The sequence below is a fragment of the Pituophis catenifer genome, unplaced genomic scaffold (assembly GCF_029215685.1).
Source record: "Pituophis catenifer annectens isolate HBS135680 unplaced genomic scaffold, rPitCat1.0.hap2 SCAF_1, whole genome shotgun sequence".
Taxonomy (NCBI): Eukaryota; Metazoa; Chordata; class Lepidosauria; order Squamata; family Colubridae; genus Pituophis; species Pituophis catenifer.
The window spans coordinates 333,092,122-333,118,142 of NW_027256881.1; the positions used below are offsets into that span (position 1 = coordinate 333,092,122).

The following is a 26,021-nucleotide window of genomic DNA, read 5'->3' on the forward strand; positions in this document are numbered from 1 at the left end:
GCTCTGCCTTGACCTTGTTAGAGAGTATTCACTCTGTCAGGCTAGATAGACCTACTGTTGTACAGAGACTGGGATCTTTGCCATGGAAACAGGGAATATGGCTTCAGGCCACAAGCCAAGAATGTCAGTGGAGACATTCCAGGCCTTAATGTGCATCTTCAGTTCTATTACAAGCTGGCTCTTGGTGGGCTTGCTGTAACAGGCTTTATCACATATGTGAGCCACATGTGTTTACAAAGAAATATTAACTAATGTTTCTCAGTTTGAAAATATGGAAAGCATGTAGAGTATGCATCTTAGGTCAGTTTTCTGCAAAATTTAACCCTTTAATTCATGAAATTCTTGTAGGAAGTAAATTATTGTCCTTGCTTAAAAATGGTTATTTAATTCTAAAATGAGAAATGAGGTGATAGGGGAAAAGACAACAAAGTTAAACCTAGGCTTAAACATTTGACTGCTGTATTCATATAACAACTGCTGGTGAATTGGTGAATTGTGTTTTAGGGAGCCACTTTGTGTTAACTGGCTGGTGTTAATGAGGGTTTTAGTTTTTGTTAGTCACCCCGACTTCATTTGTAAGGTGCGTAGCCATATAAATTTTACATAGATACATAAATGTGTGTGCATGTGTGTTATTCCCGAATATAACTCTTATGGCTTCATGTGGTGGGCTAGTTCACATGAAATGCTGAATCAAATTCTAGCCTAATTCAGTACTAAACCCAATTGTTGTATTGCAAATTAAGGAGCATTTAGAATCATAGTTCTCATCCAGAATCTGAACGGTTAGGGTTAAAACACAATTTTTGTGTTTCAGATTCTGAAAAATGAAAATCATGATAACTATTCTGGCAGGAAATATTGATGGTTATCAGTGTGAAGAAAACAGTTTCTGGAAAGCTAATAGGTTTCAATCAGCAATAAATGTTAAATTGGGTACAGGTGGTCCTCGTTTCACAGTTGCCTCAGAGAGTGAACTTTTGCATTACAGATGTGATGAAAAAATAACTTTGGCATCAGTCCTCACATTTACAAACTCCACATGTCTGTAAAGCAAAGGAATGATAAGTAAGATCAAAAGAATAGTTGGGGTTTAATTTAGCAATTACTTCATTTAACAGCTGAGTTACCAGTCCCAACTGTGTTGCTAAACAAGGACTGACTGTATCTTGTTTTAACTACAACAGCTAGGATCACATCTGATAATTTCTGATAAAAATCCCTGAAGATTAACAAGGATTAAAGAAAGGTATCTTTGTCTCAATAAGTAGCTAGGAGTAGATAAACAGGTATCAAGTCAAGGAATGCTCTAGTCAACAGTAGTTCTGATACTCCTGAAAATTTATTTATTTTTTAATGAAGCAATCTTTATAAGCTAAACATATTTGTGTGAACTTTCTACAATTAGACCAGGGCCAAGTGTTTGTGCTGGAGCCTTGCTGCTCCCTTGAGTTATTTTGGGGTGGAGTGTTGTCATAATTGAACCAATTTGAGACTGAAATTAATGTTCATAGTTTCATTTTTAACTGCCAATCTTTTGATTCAAAGGTTCAGTGAGATAAGAGTTATCTATCTTTGTCTATCCTACATCATATCAAAACAGACATCCTGTTTGGGCCCTTGCAGTACAATGCTTCCATTTCCAACATTATACAGTGGAACAGCTGGAAATTTCAACTGAGAGACTTAACTAGACTAGACACTGTGCTATGTTGCATTTTATTTTGCCATAGTTTGTTGAATATTTTGTAGTCTGATTTGTACAAACTAAGTAAACTTTTAACTGTATAAATGTGCAGGAATATGTAAGCAAACTTAGTCAAGAGATTCTGTGTTCCCTGTAATGAAATAAAATCATTAAAACTTGGTTTGGATGAGATTCTTGCAGTGCAATGCGCTTGTAAATGTTGGCAGCTGTAAACCTGGGTGTGGAGTTCTATATCAGACAAGAAAGACTGCATAACTTTGATTATTCTGAGTTCAAGAACTCTGAGCCATTTGACAGCCCCACCCTTCAGATCCATTCAGAGTAGAGGTTTATTTTATGACTTGTCTCTATAGTAACTGGAAGAAGTCTGAGAAGGCTAAGGAGGGTAATACAGCAGAAGAGAGCTGTGCTTTTGAGCAGTCAAGAGACCTTTATGAAACAGACAAAAATTGATTAACAGTTGAGGACCCAACAGGACCAACAGTTGAAGAGGTGGGGAGGGACCCCTATTGTCTTCCAGATTTGCTGAACAAAAATTGGAGAATTCCGAAGCACCAACAATAGTGATAAGGGTGTATGAAAGGTCTAATATATTATAAAGGGCATCAGTTCTATGGCTTAGCTAGAGTTAGTAGACCGCATAATACAATCTAAAATCATTGGAGGCAAGTTTTCTAATCTAATTCAAATATTAATTGTGTGCCATAAAAAACAAGGAAATTTGAGTTGCTGAAAGATTTGAAAGAAGTACAGCTAGCCAGGATTCCTTTTGTGCCCACATTGAAAATCTGAGGCCAACAAAAATAGTTTTAAATAATAAAGGAGAGATTCTTTCTGGTTTAAAAAGTGGTTAAGCCATCTTGTTCCTCATTAGCCAATGTGGCTGATAAAAAAAAAAGCTTCATTGGCCATGGTTAGTACTGGAGTTGGGAACCAAGAAATGGCAAGGATACAGGTTTAGAGAGGAAAAAGGGAGAGGGGAAACTTGGGAAGAAGGCAGTAATAAATGGCTAAACGCATCATGTTTAGCAAACAACATGATGAGTCCATGAAGTTACGTTGAGTTAAAGGAGGCCTTCTTGCGTTCTTACGTTTCTGAGGCAAGTTATAATCATAAAATTAATTCATAATAGGATTGAGTATTTCATTTATAATAGAATTCTTTTTTCTTGTGATTTTTTGCTTTAAAAACAAAATGATACTAAAATAAATTCATATAAAAATAATTTAGCCTAGGTTTTTATTAAAGTTTGAAATATTTTCTTTTTCACTGCAGTATGGACTTGTAATATCAGGCCAATAAATGGTACCTACATGGACAGGTCCTTCTAGCTTATTTGTCCAGCTGTTGAGTGTTTTAAACTATTATAAGCATTTAATAAATGTGTAAATCAGCACTTTTCTGTAATAACTAGGGGTATTCATGGAATGGAAACACTGTTTTGTTTCAGACTTGGAACAAATCACTGCATTCCATTAGTTCTGCTGGAGTCAGCCCTAGCTTGGCAGAACTGAAACCTGGATCATTTTTAGGAGTCAGATAAAACAAAATCCAGGGACTGGTAGGCTCTCTGCACCCTTCCTCATCTGAGTTGCTTTCTGCATGGCCCTGCCTGGTAGCTCACCTACCCCCAAAATTTCCTAGCACTTACTCTTTGTTTCCTTTTTTCAGCCAATGGTAGTATTTCATTGCTGCATATGCCACTAGCCTCACCTTCAATCTTCCCAGCACCTTCCCTGTCTCTCCTCAGCTGCCACCAGCCAACAAAGATAACCCATTTTAACTCTTAACGTTTCCTTTTAGAGATATACCGGTAGGTAGTCTTGACTTACAGCCATTTGTTTAGTGACCATTTGAAGTTACAACAGCATTGAAAAAAGTGACTTATGTTTTTTCACAAATGGCCATTGCAGCATCCCTGTGGTCACATGATCAAAGTTTGGCTGTTTGACAATTGGCATGTGTTTATGATAGTTGCAGTGTCCCTGAGTCATGAGATCACCTTTACGACCTTCTGATAAAAAAAATCAATGGGGAAGCTAGAGTCACTTTAATAAGCATGTAACTAGCTTAACAACAACTGGCAAGAAAGGTTGTAAAATGGAGGCAAAACTCACTTAACTCTTGTGTTTAGCAATGCAAGTTTTTGGCCCAATTTTGGTAGTAAATCGAGGACTTACCTGTACACAGTGCTGATTTCACTAGTTTAGTGGATTAATTATACAGCATAACTATATTTTGGAATGCTGCTTTTGGGGGGGGGCGTTAAAATGGAATTTTCATATAGAAATTTACATTTTTTGATACGAGTTTTTTGTGCAAATGCTACAATCTCTGGAAACTTCATGTTTTTTTTTCTTTTTGAGGCAGCAATAGAAAATATGTATTGGCTGCATAATTTTAGGCAATGCCTTCTATTATTGCCATGACTAACTGATTCCAAGCTACACTTCTTCAGCAGCAGTGGCCACCTTTTCAATATAAAATCAGTGTGTGCCCACAGGGGGGTGTGGGGTGGGCAGGATATTACCATGCTGGGACATGTGATGGTTGAGCAAAAGAAACTTATTTGGGCCTGCTGAATGAAAAGTGATGTGACACACTTAAGTCTGGTTTTTCGTACACACCCGTCAGTTGTTGCCAGAGTCCTTGTGTTTTTCACCTTCGTCATACGGTACAGATATATTCAGATCATAATATTCAGTTCCCAATTTGGATAAACGTCTGTTTTGGTTTGATATGGATATGGGGCAAACTGGTTGACATAAAAAGATTTTGAATGTTTAAAAAAAAAGAAGACTTTCAATGTTTTTTAAAATACCCAATGTTTTACAGAGCTTCGTTATATAGGCATTACTAAATCACTATTACTGAAAAAGCAAAAGGGAATTAGTTAGGATGGGCAGAATCCTGCCATTTACTCATTCAACATGCTCATCCAAAGATGCTATGATTAGAAAGCTCCAGTATATCTAGTAACCTGCAGACCCTGTTAGTCAAGAATTTTCCCTAGTTTCCCTTATCTGTCTTCTAACTACAATACTTTCTCAAATGAAGACCGTCTAGAGAAATATTTTTGCAAACATGTGGCATGTAACCTCTAAGCTTCAGCTGCAATTTAGATATCTCACCAATCTGATTGACTATATCAAGCTTTGTCCAAATTTCTGCTAAATTAGATAGGTATTCCTCTTACAATAAGAGGTGGATAATGCCAAGCTTTCTGCCTGAGAAAAAGCTTGAACTCAAAAAATGTTGCCAGACTCATTTGCACCTGAAGACTTAACCCCCTGGCCTTCTTATCAATAAAGCAAGAGTCACCGTGCCCCATAAATGCCTTCCCCTTTTTCCTGTCACCTTTGGGGCAAAAGATGCTGCTTTTGAAAAATGCATTTTGAGAAAGAACTCAATTTCACATGCTTTAATTGGTTTGCTGTCCATCTAAGAATCTATTTCCTTTTTCATATGGGAGTAGTATCCTACTATTTCACTAATATTTCACTCAAATAAAAATTGTTTCAAAGTGGATTGAATTGCAAGGCTTGACTTTACCTTCATGTTGCAAAGCCAAGCTATGGCTCTTTGTAGTTCCTTTGCTTTAAAAGAGGAAGGCTGCAGTCTAAACAATCATTCAAATAAATTGTTTCTTTTCTTATATTTTCAGAATATAAATCTTACTCTTGGTTATGGGCACTGTTGGAGTTGCTCTGTTCCTTGCTTGTATGATTCTTAACATGTTGTTGCTGATCCCATTATATGTAGGGTTGAGTGGAATATCAAGCTTTCCTTTTACTTTCTCCACCCATCTCAGTTTCTCTACCACTTTTAATTCTTGTTTTCATAGCACCTGAATAGAAATTAGCAAAGTGCTGTCAACTTACTTTTTTTTCCCTTTCTGTTTCTCTTTCAGCGGGGATCTGACGAACTTTTTTCTACTTGTGTCACTAACGGACCCTTTATCATGAGCAGCAACTCTGCTTCTGCAGGTAACACTGATAGCCCCAAGAATTTAACATTTCTTTAGCATTTACTTGCCAGGGGAAATTGACCTCTAAGGCAACCTGAACTTCTTAGGTAGCAACTGGCTCCAAAGGAGCTTTTGCTGCCATTTATTAAAGGGTTTCAGCAGTCTAAGTTCCCTAGTGCTGACACCTGAAATAATGTCTCAAGTTTTATATAGGTGATTAATGCAGATGAAATATTTTGCATAGCTTAGAAGAGCAAGTAACAGCCATTTGCAGAAAAAAGGAAATTATTGCAAAATGGACTTGTCTTCGTGTAAGGGTTATTTCCTGAATATGTGACACACACTGGTAAGATCACCGTATAAAGACTACTTTCCGATGTCTGCAACTGAATAGTATTTGTTTGAAGTGTACTGGAGATTTTTATTTTGGTTTTGTTCTCCTGACCTTCACTGTTGTGCCTACAGTCTTGTTTCATCAGAGTTTCTTCTTAAGACTAGCTTTTGGGCATTATGTAGCAAATCTATTGCTGCAGAATGATATTTTTCTGAATATTTAACCATGTTTTACAAAGCCAGTCAATATTTACTGGTCTGGCATTATTTATTTATTTATTTATTTATTTATTTATTTAAATTATTTAAATTATTTAAATTATTTATTTATTTAAATTTACTTATTTAATAGATTGCTCAACACTGGGCGGCTTAAAGGATAGAAAACAAAAAAAGCATGTCCAGACACAGCACACATCAAGTAATACAAAATACAATCAATAGCAGTTCTACAACCTCCTGACCCCAAGACCAAGTTTTGAAAGAAGTTTGAAAAATCAGGGAGGTGGTTACAGAAATTTTTTGGGGGGGGAATATTGTTCCAGAAGGCAGATTTCGTGACAGAGAACACCCTTTCTAGATCTAGATACTGGATGGCATCTAGCTCACCAACTCTGCCTGATCTTGCCAGTTAGGCAGAAACCATGGGAGTAGATGGTCTTTCAAATAATCCAATGCAGTATCCCAAAGGGCCTTTAAAAGTGATAACCAGACCTTGAACTGTACCTGGAAACCACCTGATAATAGTGAAGCAGTGGTGCAACATGGACATACTGGGGCATGCCCATCACTCCTGGCACCATTGCATTCTGGATCAACTAATTAGCTTATTAAGTTATAAATTGCTTATTTTTGCTTGTTTGCTTGCCTTGTTTTGCTTGTTTGCTTTCTATTTGCTATTAGAACTAGATAGATAGAAAAGGAAATAAGTCACTGTGTATGTATATATGTATATATAATAATAGAAAGTAGTCAATAGATGAAGTTGAGTACTGTATATATACTGTATATGTAATTTTGTTTTTGATTAAGAGAAACTTGTATGTTTTTTTTAATATTTGTTTTAAATGTTTTTTAAGAATGAATAAAGTTTGTTTTAAAATTAAAAAAAAAAACTAGGCGACTGAATTAAAAGTAAAATGAAATTATAAAGTTGCCCTCGCTGTCTAGATCATGATATCTTTGGATTGCAACATATGCTTAAGTGCCTCATGCCCAACTCTGTTGGAGTATAAAAATGCTATTGTATTGATCAACTGTGTGATTATGGAAGCATTATGAAATAGTTGTTATTAGGGCTAGGTGATTAGCTAGTGAACATGTTCTTATGCTGTATGTAATAGTTCTAAAGCACCATTGGTTGCCAGTCTTAAATTGCTACTCTTGGTTGCAAGTTGCTGTACAGCAAACAGACATGGAGGTAAAGCTATGTAGGAGGTGAAATTCCCATCTGAGTTTAAATTATGAGTAAGGTAAGGTAATTTTATGATTATCAGTATATAGGTTATTACAGTGTACAAGCTACTACGGTGACTGCTGGTAGCAAAACTTGAAGTAGAAGTTTACTGGATTACTTTTGTATATACTGTACTTATATGGCTATGTCAATATAATTAACTATATTAAGCAATCTCATTAGAATAAATTAGTCTGTTCTATAAGTAACAGTTTTGCTGATGTGCATATTTGGAAACTTGAAATTGTGTCATACAGTTTTCATCACATACTATTATGAGTTGATTTATACATTTACAAAATGGCTGCACTGGGGAGAATAACCTAAATAGTGTGCAAAATTAATATCCATGACTCCATTAGACTCCAGGATATCCTGTAGCACTGTAATTTAACTTTGCTTTTTATGCCAAAGTAAAACAACTACCTGCCATTTTATTTTCTAAAAAGATGCCTGTAAATCTTATGAATAATAAAGCCCTAGGGAACTTTTGGAAATAGTTGTTTTGGAGAGATGTATTTACTGTAATGGTTAATTTGATGTTCCATACCAGTTTTTAAATGTGAGTATAGGCTTTTAAAAATGGAAAATTGATGGGAGATGTATGCAGATACACTGGTGGGCATCAGATTGTGCATTTCTGCTATAATCTAGCAAACTGCACTGCAGTGTTTGGAGCCAATTAATTTATAATATGATCAGGCTTGCTAGATTTTCTTAAAAGGGAAGTTGCTATATAGTAGTCTTTTGAACAGAAGCAGTGAAGTGACCAACTTTTTCTCATCTTGTGTTCAATTTCTAGTCTGTGATAAATGCACTATTTGTCTTGATTATATCAGAAACTACCTATTGTGTAATCTTTTTGTAGCCAATGGAAATGATAGCAAAAAATTCAAAGGTGACAGCAGAAGTGCAGGAGTTCCATCACGAGTAATCCATATCCGTAAATTACCTAGTGACGTGACAGAAGCTGAGGTTATTTCCTTGGGATTGCCCTTTGGGAAGGTCACAAACTTATTAATGTTAAAAGGAAAAAATCAGGTAAGCCATTTTCAGATTTTATTTTATTTTTAAATAAAATTTAGTTTAGCTACGCCGAAACTTTGATTCTATTTTGTATTTAAAGGCTTATCTGCCTATATGAGAATAGAGACAGTTTTTTAAAAATTGATTTACCAGATTGTAGTTAGAAATCTTTGTGCAAATGCAATATAATTTTTTTTGTTCCTTATAATACCAGGCTTTTATAGAAATGAACACAGAAGAAGCAGCTAATACTATGGTGAGCTACTACACCACAATTGCTCCTGTCCTCCGGAGTCAGCAGATCTACATCCAATTTTCTAATCACAAAGAATTGAAGACAGATAATTCTCCAAACCAGGCAGTGAGTCAAAATTTATAATATTACAGATTTTATACTTTCGAACATGTTATACCACAATTTGGATTTGTAAGGACAGGGAAAGAAATAATAGTCAATAGGACATGTGATAGAGCCCATTGGAGTCAGGCAGCTATAACAAATTTGAAGAAATAATTAAGTTTAGTTTAATTTAGTTTATTTGATTTGTATACCGCCCTACTCCCGAAGGACTCAGGGCGGTGAACAGCCAAACAATAAAATACATAGATACAAAAAATTTAAAAACCAGATAAAATCAAATTAAATCATTTTGGCCCAGACAGATTAAAACACCCCAATAATTTAAAAACAGATTAAAATTTACATATTAAAAAGAGGGAAGAGATTAGGCCAAGCCCGCCTGGTGGTATAAAAAGGTCTTCACAGCACAGCGGAAGGTGCGCAGATCCGGGATTCTCCGGGGGGAGCTCATTCCAGACGGTAGGTGCCCCCACAGAGAAGGCTCTCCCCCTAGGGGCTGCCAGTCGACACTGTTTGGCTGACAGCACCCGGAGGAGTCCCTCTCTATGAGAGCGTACTGACCGGTGGGAGGCTATTGGTGGTAGTAGGCGGTCCCGTAGATAACCAGGTCCTAAGCCATGGAGAGCTTTAAAAGTGGTAACCAAAATCTTGAAGCGCACCCGGAAGACCACCAGGAGCCAGTGCAGCTCGCGCAGGAGAGGTGTTACATGGGAGCGCCATGTCGCTCCCATTACCACCCGCGCAGCCGCACTCTGCGCCAGTTGGAGCCTCTGGGTGCTCTTCAAGGGGAGCCCCATGTAGAGAGCATTGCAATAGTCCAGGCGGGAGGTGACAAGAGCATGAGTGACCGTGCGTAAGGAGTCCCGATCCAGAAAGGGACGCAACTGGCGAATCAGGCGAACCTGATGAAAAATCCTCCCGGTCACGGCCGTCAAGTACTCTTCTAAATACAGCCATGAATCCAGGAGGACGCCCAAGTTGCGAGCCCTCTCCATGGGGGCCAATGATTTGCCCCAATAGTCAGTGATGGCGCCAACTGACTATATCGGGACGTCGGAAACCACAGCCACTCGGTCTTGGATGGGTTGAGCCTGAGCCTGTTCCTCCCCATCCAGATTCGTACGGCCTCCAGGAACCGGGACATCACTTCAAGGGCATCGTTGGGGTGATCCGGGGTGGAGATGTACAGCTGGGTGTCGTCAGTGTACTGATGGTACTCCACCCCGAAACCACGGATGACCTCGCCCAGCAGCTTCACATAAATGTTGAACAGGAGAGGCGAGAGGACCGACCCTTGCGGCACCCCACATATGAGGGGCCTCGGGGTCGACCTCTGTCCCCCTGTCAACACAGACTGCGACCGGTCAGAGAGAAAGGAGGAGAACCACCACAACACAGTGCCTCCCACCCCTAACTCTTCCAACCGGTGCAGCATGATACCATGGTCGATGGTATCAAAAGCCGCTGAGAGATCTAACAGGACCAGGACAGAGGAGCACCTCCTGTCCCGAGCCCTCCAGAGATCATCAACCAACGCGACCAATGCCGTTTCCGTGCTGTACCCGGGCCTGAAACCTGACTGGAACGGATCCAGATACATCGTTTCATCCAGGTGCTGGGGGAGCTGTTGCACAACCACACTCTCAACAACCTTCACCACAAAACGAAGGTTGGAGACCGGACGATAATTTACCAACATTGCCGGGTCCAGGGAAGGCTTCTTGAGGAGAGGCCTCACCACCGCCTCTTTCAAGGTGGCAGGAAAGACACCCTCACCCAACGAAGCATTTATAATCCCCTGGAACCAGCCTCGTGTCACCTCCCGAGAAGCCAGCACTAACCAGGAGAGACACGGGTCCAATAAACAAGTGGTTGCGTTCATTCTACCCAGAATCCTGTCCACGTCCTCAGGGGTCACAGGATCAAACTCATCCCAGATAACATTCTCAAGACCTGCCCCAGTCCCTCCCCCTGAGACTACCCAGTCGGAGTCCAGATCTTCCCGAATCTGAGTGATTTTGTCATACAGATATTGAACAAAATCCTCGGCTCTACCCTCCAAGGAGTAAAATAATAGTCAAGAGCACAGGTGTCAAACTCAATCATGTCACGTGACATATCACAACATTTTTGTCTTTGCGGAGCTGGGGTAGGTGTGGCCTGCACATGATGTATCCGGCCCATGGGCCAACAATTTGACAGGCCTGGTCAAGGAGGATGATTCACTGGGTGAATACACTACAATTGGATCAGGACAGAATCTTTAATGGGGATGTGTATGAAATGAAAAAGTATCTTGCGCTGAAAACAAACCATCATGCTTCAATTCTGAATTGTTTCACGTCAGCCATAGTTTGGCATTGTGAATGCTTTGTTCTTGATTTTGGGAAAAACAAAATAATATGGGTAAGGCTTCCAGTGAGGGTCACGGTGAACTAGGCATCTCTAAAGGAGTGGGGACGACATTGTGGTGGAGAACAGCAGCCAGAGGATGAATGCTGGCTCTCTGGACAAAGGAAGAATTGTGAGATCGCCCATTTTGAACTCTGGACAGCTGCTGCTCATGTTGAGGGATTCCATCTCAGCTCACAACTGTAATATAGCCTATACGGACATAAAGTTCAGCTGGACCACATTTCTTAATTGTTTTTGGATCTAATTAATTTACAGCTAAAGAGAGATTTTCTGGGCAGCAGAATAAGATTCCATTTGGTGAGTTGTCATTTCTGCATTACAAAGCAAAAAAAAAAAGTGCTAAGGACTTAAGAATTTCTGGCAAAAAGCTTAACAAGGAGTTAAGTAAGAAAGTTTGAAACAGATAAAGGGAACAGTTATTTTGATTTTTTTTTTTAGTGAAAGTGCTTTTGAATAAATTGGAATTCAATAAGACAAACGAACTCGACCTTCGTGGGAATATGTTTTGTTTATTATTAAAGAATGCAGACATTTGGTGGATTTTACAAAAGAAGCATGACATGACCCAGGCTGTGATGTTGACCGTAACTATGGGGATGTGGATTGTGATACTGATTGTAGCTACAGAGTACCATTAGAGTCTAAAGTATTAAAGGCACAGGAAGATTAAAAAAAGGGAGAAAGGAGAGGGGAAGTTTACCTTTCGTTTTCCCTTGTTTGGGACATTTTTATTTTTGGATTATAATACCATAATGGCAACTACTTCAAAAGAATAGAGGAGAGAGGAGGATCATTATAGCAACCTGCAGAAAGAGGAATCATATCTGATTTGCTTCATAAAATGAGTAGTTTAGCTGAGTCACTTGCTACTAAATTGACAGCTTTTGAAAAAAATGGATGAAAGATTTGTAAAGATGAAGAGATGACATAAGTCTAGAAGATGGGAAACTGTAAAACAAGTGCTGGAGACATAACACAAATTAATGATGAAGTGGAAATTTTGAAGAGTAACAGAAGTTGTAGACAGAATTACAAAGAGAACTAGATAATCTGACTTGTAATTGAGACGTTTTCTTTAAGACTTGTAGCTATTCCAGAGGTTTCTGCTGAAGACATTAAAGAAAAACTAATTAAAGTCCTATCAAATTATTTGGATGTGAAGTTGTTATCTACATTTACACTGACTGGAAATCATTTGGAGACTTATGTGTGAAACAAAAAAATGACTTATGATTTTACTGACATAAGAGGTCTAAAAAACAAATTGCATAGTATTTTTCTGAGGTTAGGAAGTAACGGTCGATATTACTCTTACATTGTTAATACAAAAATGACAGGCTGGGAGAAGCTTATCGGGGGATATCTAATAAAAAAAGCAGTGTTTCCTTTTGCAATCTTCATTTGTGAGTAGCAGACAAGAATTGGGCTGTGAGTGTTGGTGCCCACCACTCGTGCATGCGCCAGCCCACCACTCATGTGACCCAGTTGCGAATAGGCCACAGCCCAGTAGTGGGCGACAGCGTGCAGGTTGGGGAACCCCTGTAATAAAGTAATTCTTGCTAGACGCAATAATTTGGATTGGAGTCTTGTTTTATAGCTACTGTGTTAAATAAACATGTATATGACTGCAGGTTTTCCTAGGTTTAATGGGATTTAGTGGGCTAGACCTATACTACAGCCTTTTTAAAAATTCATTAACCATGGAAACATTGTATTGCAGCTAATCTCATAATTATTGCTAAGGCGAAACACAGGTAGTCCTTGGTTAACAACCGCTCATTCAGTGACAGCACTGAATGAGTAGTAGTTTAAACAGCCATCTTATGATGGCTTACGATGATTGCAGCATCCCGTGGCTTTGGTGATTACCATCTACAATCTTACCTGCTGACTTCCCACAAGCAAAGTCAATGGGGAAGCTAGCAGGTAAGGTTGCTCCCTCTCCCATAGGTTTTTCTTCCAAGGAGCCTCACCAGACAAAATAAGATCCCAGGGATCTTGTACTCTGTAGTGCACACCCACATCCCTGCCCACACTCTATAGTCTACACATAGTTGCCTGGCTATGTTTGTGCTATGCCGCAGCACTGTTCACCCATTGGGCTGTTTACAAGCCACCTAAGAAAAGGCTTGTTGTGACTGGGACTTTCCGGCTTCTCCATTAACTTTGTTTGTTGGCAGCTGGCAGGAAGTTGCAATTCCTGGTCATCTGAGGTCCTCTCTTAATGACCTGCCATCTTCACTGATGGGAATTGGATTGCCGTCACTAAGTGATGCTATCACATAATGTCGCATTGCTTAGTGATGAAAATTCTGGTCCTAATGAACATTGTTAAGTGAGGACTACCTGTTGCTGTATTCTGGATTTTTTTTATGTTTGCATATCTGCACTCATTGAAAAACCTTTTATCTTATATGAAGAGCAGATTACCCAGCTTCTTCCTAATAATTTGTTGTGAATCATCCTTTCATAAAGGGCAGAATCGCAAGACAACATCTCTAGAATTTTTTTCTTCATAAAGTAGCAACTGAATGTCACATTTGAGAGAATTTGAAAGAAAATAATTTTGCTAGTATAGGATAATGGATATGTGCTTTTTTCTGTTTATTACTTTATTGATGCATTAAAACGTTTGATTCCATAGCGTGCTCAAGCCGCCTTGCAAGCAGTCAATTCTGTCCAGTCTGGGAATCTGGCACTGTCTGCTTCTGCTGCAGCTGTGGATGCTGGTATGGCCATGGCTGGTCAGAGCCCAGTCCTGAGGATCATTGTGGAAAACCTCTTCTATCCTGTTACTCTAGATGTCCTCCATCAGGTGAGATGTGACTTCCAGCTTTCAATGGCCAGCATGTGGCAGAGAATTAGCTGTGATAACTTGTGCCACAAGTGGCATGACTACTTATGGTTTCTTTCTTTAACCCTCACGCTGTTTTTTTCTGACATTTGCTTAGATTAGGAGCATATACAGTATATTCTTACTTACAAGGCATTATTTTTATTCCCATCCTTATAAAATAGATTGGATTCTTGAGGTCCAAAAGCTGCTTTTGTGTTAGATCTAGGTCCTCTAACCTTGCTTTCTCCTACCAAATAATTGATTCTAGCTTCTATTTTTACCATTTATCATGCTTATTGGGACTTATTGGGAATTGCACTACAGACACCTTCAGTTTGAGGAACATTGTTCTAGTTACCATGTGTAATTCATGTTTATTCACTACGGGTGCATTAGGGAAAAATTCTGATACGCCTTTTGGATAAAACTCTGGCACGTGCCCATGAAAATAAGAGTTCCTGTGTCCTTATCAGTTAATATGGCATTGCTACATATATTAGACATTGTTTCACAAGGACTGTGGAACACTTTGGATTTAATCCCTGGAACATGTTTTTGAACATAAAAGGTCTCAAATGTGGCACCTCTCTGCAATACCTTAAGGAAGCTAATGGTTTTTGCTTAGATCACAAAAAACCAATCTTCAGATGTATTGATGTATCTTTTGTAGATTGAATCCAAACCACTGTGTGGCTATGTTAAAAAAAATTCTCCAGTCTTTCTAAAATATTATCAGAAAGCAAAGCACGGGGATCATGCTTCTGTAAATGTTTACAAGCAGGCTTTGCTCTGGAAGAAGCGATTGGTTCACTGCATGCAAAATGAAGGAAATTTTGGGAAAGAGGCCTACAAGGTTTCTTTTTACTGTATCTCTAGTGCCACCTAGAGTTGCTAAATTCAAGATGGAATTGCAAAAAATGTGATCTGTCCCTTGAGACTGGGCAAAGATGACTTACGTAATGTAACTTCTTCCTCAAAAAGAATTTGTCACTAGCTCCTTTACATGTTTGAATCTTTTGGCTTTTTCCTCTGGAAGTGGAAGTTTGTGGTGCAATTCTGTTGTGTTAAGTTGTTATCATTCCCCAACCTATTTCACACTTGCAGAAAAGTCTTGGAAGCAATCACTTTATGACTTCTTTATGTTTTGTGCGAACACAGATTTTCTCCAAATTTGGGACAGTGCTGAAAATAATCACATTTACCAAGAACAACCAGTTTCAAGCACTCTTGCAATATGCAGACCCTGTGAGTGCCCAGCATGCCAAATTGGTGAGTTCTTTTCTTGTTTCTGTTTCCAGTCTATAATGTCTTCAACATATTATACAAATATATTACAAGAAGCAAGCCTATGCAGCAGGACCAAACTAAAACCATTATGACTAGTACTGTCTGGGACATTTTGGGTGACTTAGAGGAATGTTGTGAGTTTTAGAAAATTAAAGAGATCATGCAAATTTTATGAATTAGGTCTTAAGTTTTAAACATAAGAGTTTTAAGTTGTTAATTGGGATGTTAATTTTGAAAGGGCTTAAATCTGAAAAAATATAATTACTTTAACCAGGTAAGGAATAGTACATATCCCTTAACACTAGTAAGAAGGAAATCTTGCTAAAACTACATAGCAGGGAAAGGCATTGTTGGAAAAGCAGAACAAGGAGTGCTACTGATTTCCATCCTCTGAGACATTGCCTGCTCCTGTGTACTCTTTCCAGAGGAATACAGGATTTATTTATTTATTTATTTACCAAAAATGTATATCCCGCCCTTCTCCCTAAGGACTCAGGGCGGCGAACACAAGTTAAAAACATAAAATAATAAAAGTTCAAAATGATTAAAACCCAGTTAAAACAACAAACAAAATAAGACATACCCAAGGATCAAGGTCAACCCGTTTGTTGAAACAGACAGGTCTTTAAGTCCCGATGGAAGGACCGGAGATCAGGTGCCATCCGAAGCTCGGTGGGTAACTCGTTCCAGAGGACAGGGGCGCCCACAGAGAACGCTCTACCCCTGGATGTCGCTGACATTGTCTGGCCGACGGTACCCTGAGGAGGGCAGCCCTGTGAGATCGAACAGGATGGTGGGAGGCGGGTACAAGATGGTCCTGCAAATACCCCGGACCTAAGACATGTTAATCTAGGATTGTTCTAGATTAAATTTTAGCTACAGCATTGTATTACATTATAATGTACATTACTCAGAGATTTAAAGATTTAATCTTCATGTTCATCTAAATGTAACTGTCAAGTCTTTGCAAACAATTGTATGGGCACTCTCTTAAGACTTCCTCTCTTAAGATTATACATTGGATGGATGTGGAGTGTATAGAATTTTTTTCCCCTGAAGTAACTTGCTTGACTTAGATGTACTCTGCTTTGGTTTTCTATAGTCTCTTGATGGGCAGAACATCTACAATGCTTGCTGCACCCTCCGCATTGACTTTTCCAAGCTCACAAGCCTCAATGTAAAATACAACAACGATAAGAGCAGAGATTATACCAGGCCAGACCTGCCTTCTGGAGACAACCAACCTTCCCTTGATCAGACCATGGCAGCTGCTTTTGGTAAGGGATTGAGCAGGAAAATTTTAACTGGGAAATCTGGGATAATCTTTATTTCTTCTTAGCAATAATTAACTGGCAAATTAGGCAGCCCACTTCATCTTTTCTTCCTCCTATCAGATCACTCTACTTTACACAGTGCTTGTAAGGACAGAAAGATGACAAACACAAAGTGCTAATGTAGCTACAAGCTTCCTTTCCATGTTCTGCTAGCTTGTGGCATTATGTTATCCTAAACAACTAGGTACAGATAGTCCACAACTTACAACTGTTCATTTACCAACAGTTCAAAGTTTCAATGGCCTCAGGAAAAATGAATTACAACCATTGCAGCTCCCTATGGCCATGTGTTTGGGTGTTTTGCAACTGGCTTGCATTTATAGTAGTTGCAGCATCTTACAGTCAAGTGATTGCAATTTGTGCCCTTCTCAACCAGCTTCCAACAGGCAAAGTTAATTGGGGAAGCCAAATTTGTTTAGTGACCATGATGACCCTTTTAAAAAGAAGTCATAAAATGGGTCCAATCACACAATAACTCATTTAACAACCATTACTTACCTACTAAAATTCCCAGTTGTGACTGTTAAGTAAAAGGTTGTATTTTTTTTCACTTGTTAGTAGGTGAAAATAATAATATCCAAATCCAACAATTAAATAGTTAATAAGAGAATAGAATTTTAATAGAGTTCTTTATTGGCCTTGTGTGACACACAAGGAATTTGTCTTTGGTGTATATGCTCTCAGTGTACATAAGGAGAATAAAATACATTCATCAAGAATAAAAAGATAAAAGACTTAGTGATAGTCAAGATTACTAATAAGCTATCAAATTGTACTAGGAAACAAATAAAAAATATAAATTGAAAGATACAAGCAAAATGGTTATAGTAATAAGTGGGAAGAGATTGATACTAGTAAGGAAGAGAAGAATAATAGTAATATTTTATTATTAGTAGTAATAGTAATAATTTACTAACATTATTAGTAAATTAGTATTTAGTACAAATACTAAAATTATTACTATAATAGTAATAATTTACTAACAGTCTTAGTAAATTATTTGACGTTGTGGGAATCAATCACTAAGAACAGCAAACAACAAATGAAATAAAATGTTTAAGTTATATTATCATTCATAAATAGACTCAGTACAGTTAAGCCTTTCATATGTCTTCCTCCTTTTGCATACATAAAAATCCCTTGATGTAAAAGATGTATCAAGTTCTCTTAGAGCCATGTGTTGAGTGGTGTTCTAGAGGCACCTGAGGCTCTATTGATCAGGAAAGAAAAGACTGGGGAATTTCCTTCATTTCCTGTGAGACAACTGTTTATGAAGAGTAAAAAAATCATGTGACACATTTAAGGTAAAATTAGTGGGCAGAAGCCTTTACTGGAAATAATTGGCAGAGTGAACTCTGTATCATGGAAATTTACTTTGCAGATTTAAAATGTCAAAAGTTGTTCCAAGCATTCTATTTTGCTCTAAAAAAGAATACAGAGATTTCTGATTTTCTCGCCTTATGAAGCAAATTTACTTGTCAAATGTACCTGTTTATAATACAGCTTTCCAGGCATTCCCCACAGAAATTCTAGCATTTCTAGTTTTACAAATACCTGTGAAGAAAAAGGTAATTAAGCTTTATTTATAATTTACACGAACGGTTATCAGAATACCCAATCCAAAAGGAAACTATGAACAGTTTGAACAATTAAAACAGTTAAATTAGTTCAGTTGCCTCTAAGAAAATTTGTAAATCTTATGCAGTGCAGAGAAGTTACCATCTTGTCAATTAACAAATATTGGAAACCAGTTGTCCTGCTGGCAATGACAGTTTATTAAACTTTATCTGCCCACACCTTTTTGTGAAGGGACAAGTCTGAAATATTGATCCAGATGAGGATAGCAATAGCACTTAGACTTATATACCACTTCATAGCGCTTTACAACCCTCTCTAAGCGGTTTTATAGAGTCAGCATAATTGCCCCCAACAATCTAGGTCCTCATTTTACCGACCTCTGAAGGATGGAAGGCTGAGTGGGTGAGGATCGAACTCCTGGCAGTGAGTTGAATTAGCCTGCAATACTGCATTCTAACCACTGTGCCACCACAGCTCCTAGGATGTTAGTTCAGGGGAGTGAGACTTGTATGTTTTTCAAAATAGGGATTGTGAGAGGCAGAGAGAGAGAGATGCAGTGAGATACCTTGGTTAAAATGTACCCTAGTACAGATAACTGGAGTTTGTCATGTCTAATGAACTAACCAATCTTTTCTATTTTGTAGGTGCTCCAGGGATCATTTCAGCCTCTCCTTATACAGGAGCTGGCTTCCCTCCTGCTTTTGCAATTCCTCAAGCTGCAGGTACTGTTTCTTTAAACATTGCTCACAGTTTTGTTGTACCATTGCCCTTCCTCCTCCCTCTTATTTTGGACTCCTAAATGCTAGTAGAAGATTGGGAATAGTAATCAGCACCATTTGAGAAATCTATGACCACAGGCTCATAAGGTTCCTATATTCTGTGATGATCCTTGTCACCATGGAAATTGTACTAACATATGTCCTTAGTTCCAGTAGTGGGTTTTCAATGTGCCCAAAGTCTTCTTACATGTAGTGGCTTAGATCCTAATGAGAATGTGCATTATATATCATTTTTGTTTCAACATTTGCTTGGAACATTTTGTCCTAGTAAGATAAAAACATTCAGGTTGATTTACAGTATGGACACCATAAAGGCAATACATTAATTAAAAAGAGTTTGCTTAGATAGCTAGGCTGTGGCAACATTTCAGTCTATCTGAACACAATGTATTTTACCTTGAGGAAAGCACATGGGTATGTTGATTTTATAGTTGATAGGAAGGGAAGAGGCTGAAAAGTCTTAGATTTGAGATTTGCAATAGCAATTGGATTTATATACCGCTTCATAGTGCTTTACAGCCCTCTAAGCAGTTTACAAAGCCAGCATATTGTCCCCAACAATCTGAGTCCGCATTTTACCCACCTCGGAAGGATGGAAGGCTGAGTCAACCGCGAGCCAGTGTAGAAATTCTAATAATTTTAATGTCTCAAGTGTAAAATTTCTGTTAATAACTTTTGATGGATTTTTTTACTGTTAAATTTTGCTGGATGTAGTGCTTGGAAGGGAATATAGCTGCCCTGAGTCTCCGGAGAAAGGCGGCATATAAATTGAAATAAATAAATAAATAAATAAATATTTGAAGCACACACTGATAATCCTTGCAAGATATACATACTTTTCCTCCCATTGATCCTATAAAAAACAAATAAGGCAGAACTATTCATATTCCCACACAATAATCCCTGTTCTAATGGACAAAGGAGGTAAATGACTCTTATGTGCCCTTCAGGATTATGTGCTTTTGATACAATGGAATAAGCTCGTGTTTAGATGCTTGTATTGGGATGATGTCATTTGTCAGTGACTGGAATGTACATAATTATGGTTTTAATACCTGCATGATAAAAAAGAATGAGGCACTTCCAGCATGCCTTGGTGAAAAAAACGTACAAATGCACTGCTTTGTGTGTCATCTCCCTTCCTGCTTCCCCTTCCCCCCAGTGACTTTGCTTAAATAAGCCTATGAAATTTTGCAGAACTTGTTTAAAAGCAGTTGTCTGATTCTCACATCACCCAAGGAGAGCCAAATGCAGCCCCACAAGGCTTATTCCCTCTGTCGGAAGCTGAGAGCAGAGTCCTGAGCAATGCCAGAACTGGAGATGCTTCAGCCCATTAATGTTCAAGCGTATCTGGTTTCTGGGTCCCTGAATGAAAGAAAATGTACACTAAAAGTACTTCTTTTAAGAAACATGTTGGTCAAAGGTCCTTATTTCCACTGCAAGCCGTAGCAGGGAATGTGCTATGGACTCTACTGGTTAATACTTTTTAATTTTTTCAGGCCTCTCAGTTCCAAATGTACATGGAGCACTTGCTCCTTTGGCTATCCCATCAGCCGCAGCAGCCGCAGCTGCCGCAGGACGGCTTGGTATTCCCGGCCTTACCGGGGCAGGGAACTCTGTTCTGCTGGTTAGCAATTTGAACCCAGAGGTTAGTGGAAGCCTTGTAATCTTTTCTATCCAACTTATCTCATTTATTTTTTGCTTCCTTCCAATTTCTGACCTTGCTTCTCTCTCAACTATTCCTTCCCCCAAAAATCTTGTGCTGAAGCTTCAAATGCTGAATTTTTTTCCTCCCCGAAATGGAGTGTCTAAAATCAAAGTCCAGCAGCTGATTCAAAAGGAAATAAGGGGCATGGACTACGCTACCTTGCCCTCAACCATGGTGGCAGTTGTATGCCTTAGAAGTTGTCGTCCAGAATAGCTGTAGGCACACTCATCTGCGTTTGGATAGTTGATGGGCTGTGGGTGGAAGGCTTAACATCGTTGCTCCTCCCTTGATGTGAGCCAAAGTGTTTGCTGGCCTGCTCTCACTCCCCAAAGCAAAATTTTAAGACCATTTCATTGTGAAATTTTCCACTGTACTTTTTACCCTATTGGTTTTGTCTCTACTTGGGTCTTCCTCACCACAGCAAAAACCCTGTAGTCCTCCCCTTGGCATGTTGTAACTTTCAAACCCTGCAGTTGGAGTGACAGTGTTCATTCTGTCCTCTTTATGGGTGCCTTGATCTTTGCCTCCCCTGCCAGCTTAGCTTCATTTTATCTTTTGCCAAGTATGTATTTTCTTTGATGTGCATTGATACATTTTCCTTTACCAAAATTCTTTAAAATTGTGTGCCTTATTCTGTTCTTTAACTTCTTAAATAATTTTACATTTTCAGTTCCATTTAACTTTCTCCCCTTTTTGATTGAAACATTTGGCTGCCTTAAAATGGACCTTGAAGGCATGTTAAACGATCTTCTGCACAAAGGATGTAATTCAATAAATCCACTTGGACTTTGAAGTGGGTTACTGAAGAAGTAGAAATTACATTCAGTTTTGCCTCTGCGGTGAGCTTACTGCTTGAACCCCAGTGCTTAAAGCTATGCTTAAAAGTTAAATTTCTGCTTACATTAATTATGTAAGAAGCTCTACTGCAGAGGGATGGATGAAAGAATTATCAATTGGAAAATTAATAGGAAATTAACCATTTTGTTGTTTTTACCTATCCACTATAACTATTCTTTTCAGGACATGAGATTTTGCCAGCAATACTCAGTTCATTCCAGGACCCTCTGGAATCCTATGAATTGCTAGAATTCTGATAGCAGATCTCTCTTTTTCAGTAGGAAAAATTTGGCATGGATGATTAGTTACAGAGCAAATGCCCTAATTTGAGATCCTAGAGGGGGCTTGGATAATTGTAGTAAAAGGAGGATGCAGTAATAAAATGTTTCAATTCTCCCTGAGCATTTTCTTACTCTCTTTCCAAAATAAAAATTAAGCATTCAAGCACCTGATTGATGGCTACAGAGTCTCCTGAAGTGAGTAAGCAATTAATGAACTTAAGTGAAGACTGTAGCATCAGGCACACTATTGTTCAATCCTTTTTCATGTTCAGTAACATAATAGGAGGAAATTCCTAATAAACTTGTTACGGATTTAACTCAAATTGCGTCAGAGTGGAAGCATATTCTATCCTATATTGTCCTAGCAATCAGATATCTCTACAGTTTTAATAAAAAATATTTTTTGTAGAGATCAGAAAATGAGTAGGTAAATTCTTTAAAATTAGAAAAGGATAGCTGAAGCAGGTGCTTCTGAAAATAGAGGGAAAATAAATGTCTGGAACTGAATTCGAAAGAGCTGAATACTGGTTGAGCATACCAAAAATACAAGTTACTATGAAATTGATTGGATCTCTTTTTGCATCTTCGATTTAGCACCTCTGACCTCAGATCTGCATGAAAAATACTCTGTAGCGCTTTTTAGTTAGTATATCTTTGAGAAACGGTACAACCAAAATTCTGAGACTATTTTACTCAGTAGATATGCCTAAGTGAGTATTGCTGAGCAACTGATTTCATGCCTCTTTGTGTGTTTTATTTTACTCATTCATCCAGCTTCTTTTTTTGGGCTAGAAGCTACAAATATCTCTAGTGAAGCTGAACTAACGACTTCAACTTTTTATTTTTCATTGCTTGTATAATCAGTGTTATAGAAACTTAATCTGTGCATACAGTTGAGAGGCAGTATTCTCCAGAGGGACTCATACTCTCCCTCTCCTTCCCCCCCCCCCTTTCGCCAGTTTTGGAAACTATATATAAGAGACAGGAGACTGGCAAACTATTGTGGCTGAGGAGATGTAGACTAGTATGGATTCTCAGACTTTTGTCGGGTTTTGTATTGATCACTCTTGATTTATAAATGTTGCCTGCAGCCTCAAGCTAAAGTGCTACCAAAGTGTGCCTGTCAGTTGGTATATCGACATTTTAGGGTATCAAGGTTGTATATCTCAAATGCAGTGTGCACAATGCTGCTTCACACTTTGGGTTTTAGAAAGACCACTCAAGGCACCTTTGTGCCACCCATTTACTTTATTATGAATATAGGGTGTTCTTGAGATACTATTTCTCAGGTAGAAGAATCTACAAGGAGAAATTGGGCTAGATTTAGTTCGGCAGCAACGTTGTCATAGCTGGAGCTTTACCTAAATATCTGGTGGGGAAAGAAGAATCCCGCCCTCGCCCAGGTTAAAGCTGGATTTTACTTCAGTTTGGTATACATTTGATGCCAGATTAGTCTGAATTTAAAGCCAGATTGTTTTAACTTTCAGCAGATGATAATTATCTTAAGAGAAAGATATAGATTTAAAACCAATGACTCCTTGGGGCCTTAACGTTTCTCACAATAATCAGTTCCCACCAGATTTTGGAGAGAAGCTTAAAACTTGAGATTGAAGAGAGAACCTTTTCACCCGTTGCTTGAAAACCTCTCCAGGGTTGTTTAAAGGTAGAACTAAGTAAACACTTCTGCTTTAGAAAGCTGATGGGAGTCCTTGGCAGGTTTTTCTTTGGAGCTTTAAATGGGCCTCTGCCTCTGTTTCTTGGCACTGTCCTGAACCTTGCCATCATGCCCTTTAGTCACTCTGTTGCAATACTGCCTCTCCTTCTTAGTTATATCTTACTTAAGTAAAGTGCTCTTCTTTTATTGTTGTGTTCCACTAGGTTAAAAAAAACCTATTAACTAGTTTTTTTTTTCTGTTGAAAGTGTTGTATGTTTTAGAAATCTATAAATCTTTACTGATGGAACACGACATATTTCTTTTATGTATTTACTGACCTGTTTTTTGCTACTTTTTTTCTTTTCTCTCCACCCCATCCCTCAATATTTTTTTTCCTCCCCTTCTCCCTGATCCGGAATTTCTTTGCCAACTGACTGCACGGTACTTCTGCTTCCTGTTGTTGCTTGAAACAAATATATATACATATATATAAAAATGCCCCCCTCAAAAAAAAAAAAAAACCTTCCTGCTCTTCGGAAACCAACTTGCCCTTCAATATTAACCATCTTGAAAACTTCATCATCCATCAACCAATTTCGCCATTTCCTGCGGGGACTCTACCTTTCCTTCGTTGTCGACGATTTGCGCAACCTTCACTCTCCCCTCCGATTCCTTACCTCTTCCCTGTCCCTCCGCTGCCTTGCTCTGCTGTTCTCTAAAGAGAGTTACACCCCAATGCCTCTTTATTCTTTTCGGTATGTTATCATTCACACTTTTTTTATTACCTTTTTTCATTTTGAGATTTTACTTTGGGGAAAGCAAGTGTGGTTGAGGGAGGGTTTGCCGTTAGTTGAATGCTCCAGTTACGAAATTTGTGCTGGTTTAGTTTCATTTACCTGTTGTGCATGGTTTTGATTGCTTTGCATGTCAGTTGGGCAGTTCAGGAACAGATAGCATGTGAAATGGTTCATCTCAGCTCTGCTGTCGGCAGTTGGCATTTTGTTGGGTGCTCCCCAGTATGCTTATAAATACAGTACTCCAAAGAATTGCTCCAGTTTTCTGTTGCTGATCAGATTTATCCTCAGCAGAATAAAGCAACTTTTAAGTGGAGTGAAAACAGTCTGGGGTTTGAATGGGTCTTGGATGAATTTGAGATAAGTAAAGTTTCTTTCTGAATACTTGCTTTTTTTTTTTTTTTTTTTTTTTGCTGACTTCCCTAAGGGGTATATGGTGATGTACAAAGAGTGAAGATTTTGTTCAATAAAAAGGAGAATGCCTTGGTTCAAATGGCAGATGGCAATCAATCTCAACTGGGTAAATATACACTTTTTAATTATTTTTTTTCTGTGGTGAATAAAATGGATCTATTGTTTTGTGGTTTTTTTGTTTTTGTTTTTGCTGAAACTCATTTTATTAAAAGCAGATTATCATACATTTTATATATAATACATAGAAATCTTTATGCTTCTCCAACTAAATGTTGTGTTTCCTTAATCAGCCTTAATGTTTAAAGAAGTTAAGAAGTAAAATGCTTTTTTGTTCATACTTTTCCCAGAGAGGTTACACTTATATGCATATTTTTCTTTAATGCATTATGGTTAGTGGGGTATTTTTTTCTTAGTTGACCAAAATAATTCTGCAGTCTTTCTATGTTTTGGCATGCATATGTTTTTTGAGGTTGAAATAGTCTTGTGCATCAGGCATATTTAAGGAGGTGCAGGTATTCAGGACCAAAGTGAGAAAGTGCTTTGGTCTTACATTCCCATCCTCCACCCTGTTTGTCAGGTGCATCTATAAAATGTCATGCCTTTTCTTTGTCTTGCAAAGCTGTCATGGTTCCCACTGGCAACAGCAAGGCTTTGACTGAGCTGGGTCCAAAGGATGTGTTTTACTTTGGATCTTCTTAAACATTAGTGATAACACCTCAGTGAAGAAATACAGTAATAGCACAGAAAATTAATTTCTATTAAATCTAGTGTACTGACATTATCTGACTGGCAACAGTCTTGCATATAAATCATAAAAAGCATCACATAATCCTGAAAGGTTTCCCTTTTGAAGCTTTTCAGGGTTTTTCTGTGTCTTTTATATCATTAAGCCTTGTGGCAATACATAGCTGTAACATATATTTTTTCATCTTAAGAATTGCAGAGCATTATGAAAGCTGTTACCTGTCCAGATCAGAAATTAGATTTGTTAACATACATTTTGAAACTCACATCTTTCAGTTGAGTGATGGAAATGTAGGAACCGATTCTCTGCATTCTTCCATGAACAGGTTTTTCAGCTAGGAATCTAATCCTATTGATGATTCCACCCCAAGAATCAGGTTAACACTGCAAAATAACGACATGCGAAAAATGTCATTCTTTTAGCCTAGAGCAGTGTACTACGTAAGCTATGTTCCATCCATACCAATTTATCCTCTTGTCTTGATGGCAGAAAAATAGACTTAGCTC

At 38.3% G+C, this 26,021-nt stretch overlaps 1 protein-coding gene across 2 annotated transcripts in view; it reads left to right on the top strand.

Moving 5' to 3' along the window:
* The window catches only part of PTBP1 (polypyrimidine tract binding protein 1), a 42,469-nt gene that overhangs the window by 7,845 nt on the left and 8,603 nt on the right, over positions 1 to 26,021 (top strand). For both annotated transcript variants that reach the window (XM_070943596.1, XM_070943599.1), the window contains exons 3-12: positions 5,620 to 5,695; positions 8,334 to 8,506; positions 8,706 to 8,852; positions 13,912 to 14,082; positions 15,262 to 15,372; positions 16,493 to 16,667; positions 18,947 to 19,024; positions 20,581 to 20,729; positions 24,284 to 24,317; positions 24,784 to 24,876. In XM_070943596.1, the coding sequence (XP_070799697.1) occupies positions 5,620 to 5,695; positions 8,334 to 8,506; positions 8,706 to 8,852; positions 13,912 to 14,082; positions 15,262 to 15,372; positions 16,493 to 16,667; positions 18,947 to 19,024; positions 20,581 to 20,729; positions 24,284 to 24,317; positions 24,784 to 24,876 (1,207 nt within the window). The remainder of the gene's footprint in view (positions 1 to 5,619; positions 5,696 to 8,333; positions 8,507 to 8,705; positions 8,853 to 13,911; positions 14,083 to 15,261; positions 15,373 to 16,492; positions 16,668 to 18,946; positions 19,025 to 20,580; positions 20,730 to 24,283; positions 24,318 to 24,783; positions 24,877 to 26,021) is intronic.